The sequence below is a fragment of the Hyposmocoma kahamanoa genome, unplaced genomic scaffold, assembly GCF_003589595.1.
Source record: "Hyposmocoma kahamanoa isolate Upper Pololo Valley unplaced genomic scaffold, ASM358959v1 103, whole genome shotgun sequence".
Classification (NCBI taxonomy): domain Eukaryota; kingdom Metazoa; phylum Arthropoda; class Insecta; order Lepidoptera; family Cosmopterigidae; genus Hyposmocoma; species Hyposmocoma kahamanoa.
The window spans coordinates 2252561-2264876 of NW_020653344.1; the positions used below are offsets into that span (position 1 = coordinate 2252561).

The 12316-nt window shown below is 32.9% G+C and overlaps 2 protein-coding genes across 3 annotated transcripts; one reads left to right on the forward strand and one right to left on the reverse strand.

The window, feature by feature from the left end:
* Positions 1-1036: 1036 nt before the first annotated feature.
* LOC113238426 lies at positions 1037-3835 on the forward strand. 2 transcript variants are annotated; one of them, XM_026475259.1, is made up of 2 exons: positions 1037-1698; positions 2652-3835. In XM_026475259.1, exon 1 carries the CDS (start codon positions 1037-1039, stop codon positions 1679-1681), a length of 645 nt encoding a protein of 214 aa, XP_026331044.1. In that variant the 3' UTR covers positions 1682-1698; positions 2652-3835. The 2 variants fall into 2 exon arrangements, with proteins under 2 accessions (XP_026331044.1, XP_026331050.1); XM_026475265.1 differs by having other exon boundaries at positions 1074-1633; positions 2582-3835.
* A 1214-nt stretch (positions 3836-5049) lies between these two features.
* Positions 5050-11608, reverse strand: LOC113238416 (DNA-directed RNA polymerase I subunit RPA34-like). Its single transcript, XM_026475248.1, has 2 exons — positions 11463-11608; positions 5050-6521 (listed from the first exon to the last, which is right to left on the reverse strand). Exons 1-2 carry the CDS (start codon positions 11528-11530, stop codon positions 5600-5602), a joined length of 990 nt encoding a protein of 329 aa, XP_026331033.1. The 5' UTR covers positions 11531-11608; the 3' UTR covers positions 5050-5599.
* Between the last annotated feature and the right edge of the window lie 708 nt (positions 11609-12316).

Below are 12316 nucleotides of genomic sequence, written 5' to 3' on the forward strand. Positions count from 1 at the left end.
GCGTGGCGCACCCGGACCGCGTCGCAGTGAAAACAACAGGGGCTTTTGTAGCAGGCCTGCAATACACAGGCTGAATCTCACTAGGGCCAAGTCTCAGTGGCACAACCAGAAGCAGAGACACCTGAACAGTCGCCTATGTCACAATTCACAATGCACTTTGCCAAAATATCTTCTTTGACTTTGATTCAATTCAAAACTTTACAGTAACGTTGGAAATCACAGTAGAGAATTACTCGTAATGCTTGTGTCGCTCGTAACGTCGATTTATTAAAACTGTTCAACAAAATCGACCAGTGTTGTCTAACGCCACAAGAATCACAGGAGAACTCCAAGAAGTTGTAAACTGCCAATTCTTTTTCAACTTTTCATAACCCGAAACTCCATTTGTAACAAAACCACCATTTTTTTTTATAACTTGAGCGTCGGGGTCACCAATGTCGGGTTCTTGGACGTGAATTAAAGAACACCGATCTTATAGTAGTTTGTATATTCACTACAAAAGACGCAAGATTGTTTTACAAGTTTGAAACCAAGTTTTTCACACACGGAGCCGCCATGGCATTCTCTTTTTCACCTCTTATTGGTCAGCGGTGCTCACAAGCGCCGTCTCACAGTGGAATGAACTTGAGGGCGCGCGAATTTAAATATGGTTCGCTACAAATCTAATGAGTAAGGAAGACACTGACGCGTGTCAGAATCAGTCTCCTACCCTACCTCGATGGGAAAAAGGCTTACATCATCAGCAGATCTTATAGTAGTTTAGTATATACATTTACGAGGACTTGTATATCTTCGTTAGTTTTTGTGCGATATATCTTGCGTAGGTATTTTAAACAAATTTTAGTGTGTATAGGTAATCGAGGATCGTGTAAATTAATTATTTTTTTCATTTTCATGTGTAATAAAAACATTCCACTATTACGTGGTCTATTACTACACGAAATATTCGTTTTTAAAGATAAAAATCTAATAGTTAAAATACACGTCAGGACCGTTTTTAACAAGCAATTACGATAAACAACACAGAACCAGAAGAATGAAAAACACCAAACTGAGACGTGCGAACAACGGAGCAAGTAAAAATTTTGAAATGAATAATAATTTGACAAATATTACTTGTATAATTTTATTTATAATATTCAGCACGGCATTTTATCTAGTAATGTCGTTCACGCCGATTACAAAAGAAGAACATGTGAAGAAATATCAAGACATGCAGGCACAAGTGGAACCTTTTAGGAAAAACATTTCAGAATGCGCGCACCAAGTTAAGGCTTCCATGGTAGATATTGAAACATTCCTAAAACGGGTGCCCCAATCGACCATGCAGGGGAAATGCTTCATAGCTTGTATTCTCAAAAGAAATGCTATAATAAAAAACAATAAAGTAGACGTCCAGAATCTCATAGCAGCGAATAAAGAAGTTTATGGTGAAGACAGCGAAGTTCTAGTTAGACTTAAAACAGCCGTAAACGAGTGTCTTAAAGTAGTTGATGGCATTTTCGAAATTTGCGAATATGCATCTATTTTCAATGATTGTATGCACATGAAGACGGAACATCTTCTTGATAAATTGACGATGGAAAGGCGCATGGAGGCCCTTGGGCAGATGACTTCGGACCCTGATGTGTGGAGTGAAGAAGAAGACGAAATGTTAAGACTTGCAAAAGACGAATTATGAATCGTAAAAATATTATTATTCAGTATAGAATCTCACGACAATTGAAGAATGTGAAAATGAGAGATGTCTTTATTTGGAGTTTACTTCAAGGTCTTAATACTACTTACGAGTTAACAATTTATTAGGTACAGTAAGTTTGTTGGTGTCCGTCAGGCTGGCTGGACCAAACGAGATATACAAATCAAACTGTGCTCATTATTTACTACCCATTTTCTACTATTTAGTACCTTTATTGACATAATTTCTACCTTTGCGCTAATTTAAATTAAAGAAATAAAGTGGCCAGACATTCTGACGTCAGGTCGGCTGGACCACTTTACGTTTATCATGGCTCTAACAGTATATAATTTACTTTTATTATAGAACTATTTACTACCTTCTTAAACGTACTTTTTTCACTATTTTAGGAAGCATCTATAAAAAGTTATTAAAAAAAACTCCTTCGCAAAAGGTATCTTCTAAAAAGACAGTTTATCTTCTCCGCGTAATTGCTTTTTAAATAACTTATTATAATTCGTTCGCATTCCTTAATACCTACAAATGAAATTTACATTTGTAGTAGTGAATTCAACTAGTAATTAATATAATAATAGGTATAAAATATTGCTTGCAAAGGTAAGCCAGAAACCATTGGTGGCATATTCTAAGCGCCTGCAAAATTATTGTTACTGCAATTACACACAGATGATAAACTGTTTTTTTAGAAGATACCTTTTGCGAAGGCGTTTTGTTATTTTTTTAAATAACTTTTTATAGAATCTTCCTAAAACAGTGAAAAAAAGTATGTTTAGTAGTTAAATAGGAATATTAAAAAAAAATTATATAACATAATAAATTCTTTAATATTTATTACGTTAACGGAAATATGTAAATAAAGGTACTAAATAGTAGAAAGTAGGTAGTAAATAATGAGCACAGATTTGTATAACTCGTTTAGTCCATCCATCCTGACGAACACGTTTGTTGTGAGATTCTAGTTCCATTCTGAACTCTATAATTGCTCTCCCTCTTAAGTAAGCTGATGCTGATTATTGATTGATTTTCACCCATCACTAACGTAATCGACATTTTAGCTAAATCGAGTTATTAACATATTCTGGGATCATGGAAAAGAGATCTACAACCTCCTCTAATCGGGTTATTTAATATTTTATTTGGCTTCAGTTTTATTGTCAAGCAAAATTAGCGTAGCCGCATTTTTTAAATAAAAAAATCTTCATTCGTCAATATATATATTATTACCAAAATGTGACTGCGTTAATTATGACAAGGAGTGCAGAACTAACATTTTTTTATTAAATTACATTTTCACCTCACTAGCTCGCAAAGGCTTTCTTTCTCATTAGAAATCTGCTCGCAAAAACGTTTTTCAACGCTAGCATGGAAAAGGTTTTCGAAATTCGTACTTAACGATGGACTGTGGTGTACCTAACTTTTTATTTCGATGAAAAATAATTTAATGACACGTTGAACTACGCGATGTGTAGTTGTAGTACATTATTTATGTAATATAAATCCTATATTACATAAATATTTTACTTAAACATAAACAATAGCCTTATTAAATAGCTATTTGGTACTCATCGCGACTTCTGGTGTACATATAAGTACTCAACGTTGTATCGCGATTAGCAGTCGTCTTGAGGTCTTGGTTCAAGGTACCATACAAAAAAGTTCAAGAGCGTACAATATGTAACAAAGAGTATGGATCGAAAGGCACAATAAAAAAAATTGTATGTAAAATAATGTACTCTGTAACTAATAATAATTATTAAAGACTTAAGGCGATGAGTCGACGATCCTTTATGCACGCGGAGCAGTGTTCAAAAATTCTGTCAGGCCAGGGGGACTACTATGAGCTTATAGAGCAATCCTGTTTAGACCCGTAAGTTAGATTGCCTGTCAAATTCGTACTATGACCTCATAAAAATAATTCACTTTCCATGCAGTTTACGTTCCCCATTCGAAATCCATTCCTCTTTCTTTAATAGCAAAATCGTATCATGTAAAAGTAAGCAATTCAAAGAAATCGGTGTCATCGGTAAAAATAAGCAATTCAAAGAAAGTTACTGTGACTAACTTTTTTTAGATTTTGTTACATTTTTAAGAAATTTCGTTTCAGTTTTATTATATTTTCAGTTTCATAATTATTAGTTATCTTTTTAGGCTATATAGCCAATTGTCAATAAATAAATACTATTAACTATTGAGTGTTTTTTGAATATTTTAGTCCAAGTTTTCAATCTTTAAAGTATTGTTGATAAATCATTGGCATGAATGTTATTGAAATTTTTAAATGGAATTTTAATCATTTTATTGTCTTGTCGAAAATCACTAACTTAAAATAACTTTTAAATAGTGCCAAATTTGACTTTAAAGCAATCAATGAAAATGTACGAATACAAGAGACGTTCCAATAAAATTATGTCATCAAATTACAAACTCATCTTATTAATTTCAATGATTATGACTAGACATGACAAGTAATTTTGTCATACGACATATTGTAAAGTATGATTGAAAAGTTGCCGATATTACAAAACAACGTAATAAGTATAATCAACAATAAACTTAATAAAAAAAATATAATTATTCTCATTTTGAACACAATCGGTTAATAGTCTCAGATAGTACAGTCAAGAGCACATCAAGCTTGACACTTTGTACTTTTGTACTTTCTTATCGTAAGCAGCATAGAGTTGGATTTACGTCTTAAGTGTCAAGATTGACGTGCTCTTGACCTTGTACTTCTGTCTATTTCTTTCATACGATTTAGTATGTAGTTCAATCTCGCTCTCGTTAAATGTACACTAGTCAGCCAGAGACAATAATAAACGTTTAAAAAGTAAAACTCACCATTCTGCCATGCCATTCCTGTTCAACTTTGTGTAGGTCATGATACGAATTTAAACAATTCCGTTTTACCACGTCAAGAGAATTGCATGGAACTTGGCTGGTTACTTATAAGCTCATAGTAGGCCCCGTGATCGTGCTTTTCGTAGGAAGCTAAGCAAGTGATGGGTTTATTCAAAACGCAGGTCGACCGAAAACTCCCGTGTGCCAATATAATATAATTATGGAATATAAATAAATAAATATAACATGGAATTAAAACACTATTTATGTAGCTTTTGCAATATGCAGTTTTATATTCAATAAACGAAGCCGGAAATTTAAAAAATCTAAATTTTCCTTAAGACACGTAAAGTTTACCTGATTTCGCGTAACAAGCAACTAAAAATATGTAAATATTTTTATATATGTATAATATGTAAATATAATAACTACGCAAGCGAATATTATTGTCACAAAAAAAAAACTGCTGGTAATTCCGTGGGATATCAGTGGTGCGTGGATAATTCTTTAAATTTAAAAACTTTTGAATGCCTGAAATATTGTGAAAGCAAAAATTTGAAAGATATTTGCTATCACGAATAAAATTTAAATTTTAAAAATTAACAAACTTCCTCTTTTCTGATATTTTATTAAAATAATTGTATTTGTTTTAAGGATATTTCTAACCGTTTTTAAGGTACAGCTGCATTTTAGAAAACAGGCAATAGTGTTTTAAATACCTGTTCATATCATGATAATAAATATTGACTTGTGTTTTTATTTTTTCAATTGCAATATTTTTTATCATTTTTAAGTATAAAGATCAAAAAGCTTTGAAGTAAATTTTCTCCAAAACCTTATAAAATTGGTACACAAGAGTGTTCGTCCTGCGTTTGGAATATTAAAACGCATTACTTGCGATACTTCACTCGAAATATCTCTTTTCTCAATATTTTTTAACACCGTACCGTGCAATACAATCACATGCTAGCCTATTCGGTTAGTACAACAATTAAGAACAACGAAAAAGACCGTCGTCTGCGTCACGACAAACGCAAAAACGTCAACCAACAACTTAACAATCTAGAAATTAAATAAGCTCTCTTTTATTGCTTCTTCCGACTCCCAAACTTTATCTGGATCATGTTTCATTTTTTTCGATTTCTTAGGCGCTGGTTCTTCCTCATCCGTATGTAAATGTTTTCTCTTTTTACGAGGCACTTCCGCTTTGGTATCAACCACGTCGAGTTCAGTTTTCTCTTTCTTATGTTTTTTCTTTCTTTTCCTTTCACTTTTTACTTCTTGTACTTCTGCAAGCTCTTCATCCCGAAGCTCTACGGCTCTGAAACGAGCCTTTACTGCAGCAGGAATCTTCATAGCTCTTTTATAATCTGTTCCGAATAAAGGATGCCTACACTTAGTATCAGGCAGGGGTATAAAATTAGTCTGATTATTAACCATTACATTATCTTCAAAATAGTGTGGTCTAGGTATCTTTTTTTTAAAGTTGACCATACCATGTATTGACACATTCTTTATTACAGGATTCATTTTATGATAATTAAGAATAGTTACACTATTACAGTCTGTATTTAAGTTACCGTGAAAGGTTTGACTATCAATTTTCATTTTACATTTCTCATCAATAGTTATATCGGAGTTTTGTAGTTGTGTTACATCTATCCCGAGTGGGCATTTTAAAATCCAGACATCATCGTCTTTCGATATTAACGAATTTACTTCCCTTATCGATATTGGCTTCAAGTGTGGATTAGATTTTAGGTAGCGTCGTATGTTTTTGGACTCTGTAACTTCACTGGAGTCAGAAAGATGCCCGTTCACTTCAATTTCATCTTCAAATTGTATTCTGTCAGATATTTTATTAGTTCGTCGCGATTTCTTCTCCGATTGAACTTTAGTGCGTTTCTCTACTTGATCACTGTTGACCTCTCTCACATCATCACTTTCATTTATGTCCCCATTCGTATGCTCTACTTCTACCACCCTGAAAACAAATAACAATTGTATGTTAAAAATAAAATTTGTAACAAAGCCAATGAGGGAAGACTTAAGCTAAGTGAGAGCACAGACTGTAGGTTGTAACATGAAGAGGATTTTTTTATGATACCAAGTGACAGGATGAACAAATCGTGCGCCTGGTGTTAAGCGACACGTCTGTCAATAGTAGTTGCAGTGACATTAAGAGCTTTAAATCGCAAACACCTTTGGGACACTACCACTGCGCTTGTCACCCTGAGACATACCTAAATTGACAAGTCTCATGTGCCTGTAGTTTCTGCAGCACCCTTACCCTTAAAAACTGAAACATAGTAATGCTCACATTACTGCTTGGCAGCAGAAATAGGTGAGGTGGCAGTACTTTCCCCGACGAAATCTTTCACAAGGAGCTCTACTACCACTATGAGACATATCTGCAACTTCTAGGCCACTGTTGCTCTCAATTGGTCATACGAAACTCACTCCTGAGTAGACTGGGTACTAAGCCTCACCCAGTGGAGATAAAATAATCGGAGCTTAGAAAATCATAAACTTTTTTCATGCTGTTGGCCTTGGCTCCGAAATGTAACGATAAAGATAAATTTATTTCATTACAATTTAAGCCTTGGGGGTAGGTCGCCACTCGCGTCTCGCAATCCGCGCGCTATAAATGAATATGATTAACACAAATCCGACGTCAACAAATGCCCGATGACGACTGAAGGGGCAGCGAGAGGCGCGGCGTGTCGATAAATCGCTGGGCAATTTGCAAATTGTGGGATAATTTTCATTTAATAACTAATAGGGCTTCAGGTGAAAAACAAAATTTAGTAGGTTCTCTGTAATACTTAAAGATAAATATTACACATAAATATTTTATTCTCAAATAATTCGTTTTAGACTTTTATTTTAGCCTGTTTTCAGTTTTTATTTATATAGGGTACCTATTTCATTAGCTGTAGGTAGATTTTGACAGTTCATAGCGGGAATGTTGTTGAGCCTGCTTTTGTCAAATCTATTGTTTATTTTTCAGGCACTAAAGACAAATCATTATGGCAAGTTACAGCGTCGAGGAACACGTGATGATAATAATAAAAAAATATTATCAAAATGGGTGTTCTATTATGGCAACGATGCGCGCGTTGCGCCCATTATACCTACGGTTTACGTGGTCGTCCTTCCCAGTCAACTTCAACGTTTGGTGGCCAAATTCGAGTGGACCGGTTCAGTGAACCATTAGTTAACATCCATACGTCAACGAAACGCAAGATCTGCTGAAAACATCGCGGCTGTTCAGGAGTACTCGAGGCAGTCTATTACGCGTGCATCGATGCCACAGCAGAACACTCAAGAAACGAGGAATATATTCATAAATAAAGATTTACTGCGTGCGTACAACTAGAAAATTCGTCTAGAACAACCGCGATGTTCTTTTGACCACACCCTTTTATTTCTTATATAATTCTAAATACAAAATAAACCAACCAGCGCTACTCGCTGTCCTGCTAAGCGGAAAGGCGCTCTCTCTCTCTCTCTCTGATATACACCCTTTTAGATTTTTTTTATATCCTTCAATAGCTAATAATTTCGTATCTAATGGTATAATAGAAATAGCGCTAACTTAAAACTTTTAAAAAACCACTAAGAAGTATTTTTATGTCTCAATTTTTAAAACCTTTCTTTATAATAAAAATAGCAGTATCTCAGAAAATAGGTATAATGGTACAATTTATGGATAATTTGTCAATAAATCTATTAGTCAAAAATACGTATCAATAAATTTCAACATCTTCAAATCTTATTTTTGACGGTGCGTTTTCGCACAATATACAATTTACGAAAAATTACTCTAAAAAAATTAAGGCTATAAATGTTTTTAAGCCATTTAGATGACATTGGTACATAAGTGGTAAGTATTCTAGGCGCTTGGTGAAGCGTTCCTTCAATTCTATTATTTGCTGAGGTGTTGATGTTCCGGATAGTGTTCCAAATTAATTTGCTCGGCCAATCTTGTGACTCACCATACAAAGAATTCCACAATTCTGAGACCTGACTATTAATGTTATCTAGTACATAAAAAGACACAAGATGGCATAAAGATAATCAAGTAGAACATGAACCCCATTGTACGCATTACAATATTTTGGTAGTAATATAAATAATTTCAGTAAAAAGTTTCAGCACAAAAAAATATTCTATTTAATTTTTTTCTTTCAATTTTTAGCAGATTTTTTTTCAAGGTAACTTTGACACCCCATACTGTAAAAAAATGTACCTAGACTACCATGGCAATTTCTTACAAAAGTTGGCGCTAGTTGCGCCAACTTATACCACAAAAAAACATGACTCAGATTTTTTTTTTTCTGGGTTGTTACAAACTTGCCAACATCCTGTTCCCAGGCTATCATTGAGTTTTGGGACAACCTGTATAAAATAAAAAAATATAATATAAAAACGGATGCACATGGAGTCTGGCACACCTTGGACAACAATCGCCAAGTACTTTACGCAGATTGGCAAATCCTTTCACCATGACAGCAAGCATTGCAGTTTATGCCGTTGACACAATAAGAAAAATATTAAATAATAATTACCAGTGATAGGAAAAGGCAGTAAATATTTACCTAAACTTTATGTAATACACATAAGAGTGGATAATACCTCTCTTTGAAATTCTGGTATGATTCTTCAAGATATATTACTGTAGTAAAGTTATTGCTAATTTATAAGGCTTATTCAGCCTGTTTTTTGTTGTCTGACTCAATACTAAATACCTATGAGCAGCAGGAGGAGGAATATGTAAAAAAAAAACACAGTAAATTATCATGCAAAATTTTATGAATGCTGAATGTACATTGTAAGCTCATACATGATTACATCTTTACCTAAAAGATGAAAGAAAATGTAATAAAAGTAAATTATTTTTTACACAACCAAAACAATGGTCTATTCTATATATACCTAGTCTGTCTTTTTTAAAGACGGAGTAAAATGACATTTGTAGGGTTGCCAGTTTTCATAAAATTTTAAACAGTTATGTAGTTGTTGTCGATAGTTTTATCGACAGATTGTGAAAGAAGTTAAAATTTTGCCAAAAATTACTGAATTGTCAATGTTACGACTTTCTAATGATTACTAATTGCATTATTGCCTTCTTTATTCTTATTTTGACAGTTGGCCTACTAGTATCGAGATTAATTTTTATTCACGCAGATTTTAACAAAAATAGACGGATTAAAAACTTTATATATGTCTTCTCTTCATATTTTTCATAGATATCATTCTAAATGTGTTATTTATATGTATGAACCATTGACCTACCAACAAATGGACATCAGGTCTAATACAAAAACCACGTCCGAGATTAACCTATACAAATGTAGTGATGTGTAACAAAATATAAAAAACTAAAACATTTAATTTAAATTGTAACATCATTGCAGTACTGCCTAAATTTAAAAAACACCATATTCAGCTTCTACTGGAAACTAAACAAAATTAATCCTATTTAGCTTCGACTGAAAATTATTTGAACACAAGAGTAATTGAATAGCCTTTCTCGTAAATATTAATTAATTTTGTTATATATATTATTAAGTCGAATTTTGTACAAATTCACTTAAAGATTAACAAAGAGTTGGGCAGATCATACATGCAAATATTACTACAAATGTGAAAATAAGCGTGTACTATAAGAAATGTACCAATATTCTAACTAAACGTAAACTCAAATATCCGTAATTCTGATAAATAATAAAACCGTTACGCTTTCGAGTAATTTTGATGCTTTTTACATGGAAAAAAATTAGCTTATGTTTTGTAACCTTCGTAAAAACACATTATGAAAATTCAAGCTTATGTTATTTCGGGCACATGTACTTACAAAACTTGACAATTCAAATGAACTTGTGCTCAGTAACTGGATGAATATTGGGTTGAGAATGATTCAAATGAAACAAGTTCAGCTATTTATTCCATAAGCATAAACAACATTCAGTCGATAGTCAATAGAATAATTTATAACTGCAATCACTAGCTGCTTGCAGGCGGTCAACACTTTTGCGTAAGGAGACGTCACTTTACTACATCTTCAAAACAGACATATATAGAACTAAATATAGAAACTAAAATAAACTATCAAACAGATAGATATAGAAATAATAGAATAGACTTATTATTATATTAATATACTCATGAGTAAATAAACACTAACAAAATCAACCAAATCATATTAATGCATAACTTTCTCAAACTCGTATCTCATAAAGAGTGATTATTGAGGACATGGCAAAACTTTCCATTTATTTTAAATATTTTATCAAGGGTGCTAATTTGGATGCATTACTTTAAGAATAGATAAAAGACTGTGTGAATATGAAGGAAATGTGATGTGAAATCAGCCTGTGAGAATGTATACATTCATCCACACATTACACAATACATACACACAACACATTTTTGCATTTCAGTCACTTAGTGGTTTAAGATACGAGTTTCAGAAAGTAAGACGACGAATAATGTACGTACTTATTATTTGCAGACCAAAGTAATATTAAGTTTTTGAAAGTTAATAAAATTGAAGTGGAATAAACAATTACCTAGTTTCTTTCTTAATTTAGTCATAAACTAGAAAAATTGTACTATTTATTACAACTAAAATTAATGAGTGGTATTTTTCGTGGCAATTTTTTTTTTTACGTGCTCTCTAATCAAGTCGAATAGTTTGGCAGAATAATTCTGTATTCAGTCAGGTACTGAATTACTATTGGACACTACCTATTAATTACATAAAACATGGAACAAAATACAATACAATGATTCCTGGATTTCAAAGGGAGGTGATATCCACACTGTGTATTATTTTGATGAAGTTTAGGTTAATATAAATACATTTTTACCGCTTCTTTTTAAGTATCTTTCTTGTGACATTAGCCCTAAAAGCACTTACATATTGTCTCTCTCGTCACTAGAATCCGAAGCTTCCGTCCACGCAAAGCTGTCATTGGAAGAATCCATTTAAATACGTTTTCATTTCTGCATTTCGTTGAAAAATAGCGTTGGGTGGATCATAACCTCAACACATTAAACACCACAAACCACAACTACGATACACAATGAACCACAGACTACTTACGATTGTTTATATTTTTTTTTCTTAATAATTTTGGCTTGGATACAAGTTCTTTGAGCTATGTCTTCGTTTAATTATGTTTTTGTTTCTGTAATTATGGCCGCCACAAAGATGATAGGCAATTTGAGGAGCGTGCTTGGATGGACTCGGGATTCCTTAGAACTTTTTTAGAGATTCGTATAATTTCGCGTTTTAATCTTCGATTAAGGCACAACAGCAATATCCTATTCCACTTTAAACTAAATTTCACAAAATAATTGAATGTCAAAATAAAAACGACACATTTCCTGCAAAAGGCCCAGAGCGAATCTAAATTGTTTATAGTCTATGTAATGCGAGTAGAGATGAGATTAACTGCTATATAAATGATAAATGCTAAATTTTTATAGCGCGCTATTTAAAGTGCTAAAATTATAAATTTAAGAGCTCAAGGTCGTGTAACGAATGGAAAGAAACGTGAAATAGTTATAATGACGTGCGCTAACTTATGTATAGCATCTATGGTCTATCTACAGATTAGTTTATACAATTTTTTATGATTAGTTACGACCGACTTCATTTGTTTTGTAACTATTACATATTATGGTGGTTACAGGTTATAGACGATAAATCAATGAGCTTCCCATCATACTTTAACAATTTACTATTTACAATTTGCACAAAACTTTACA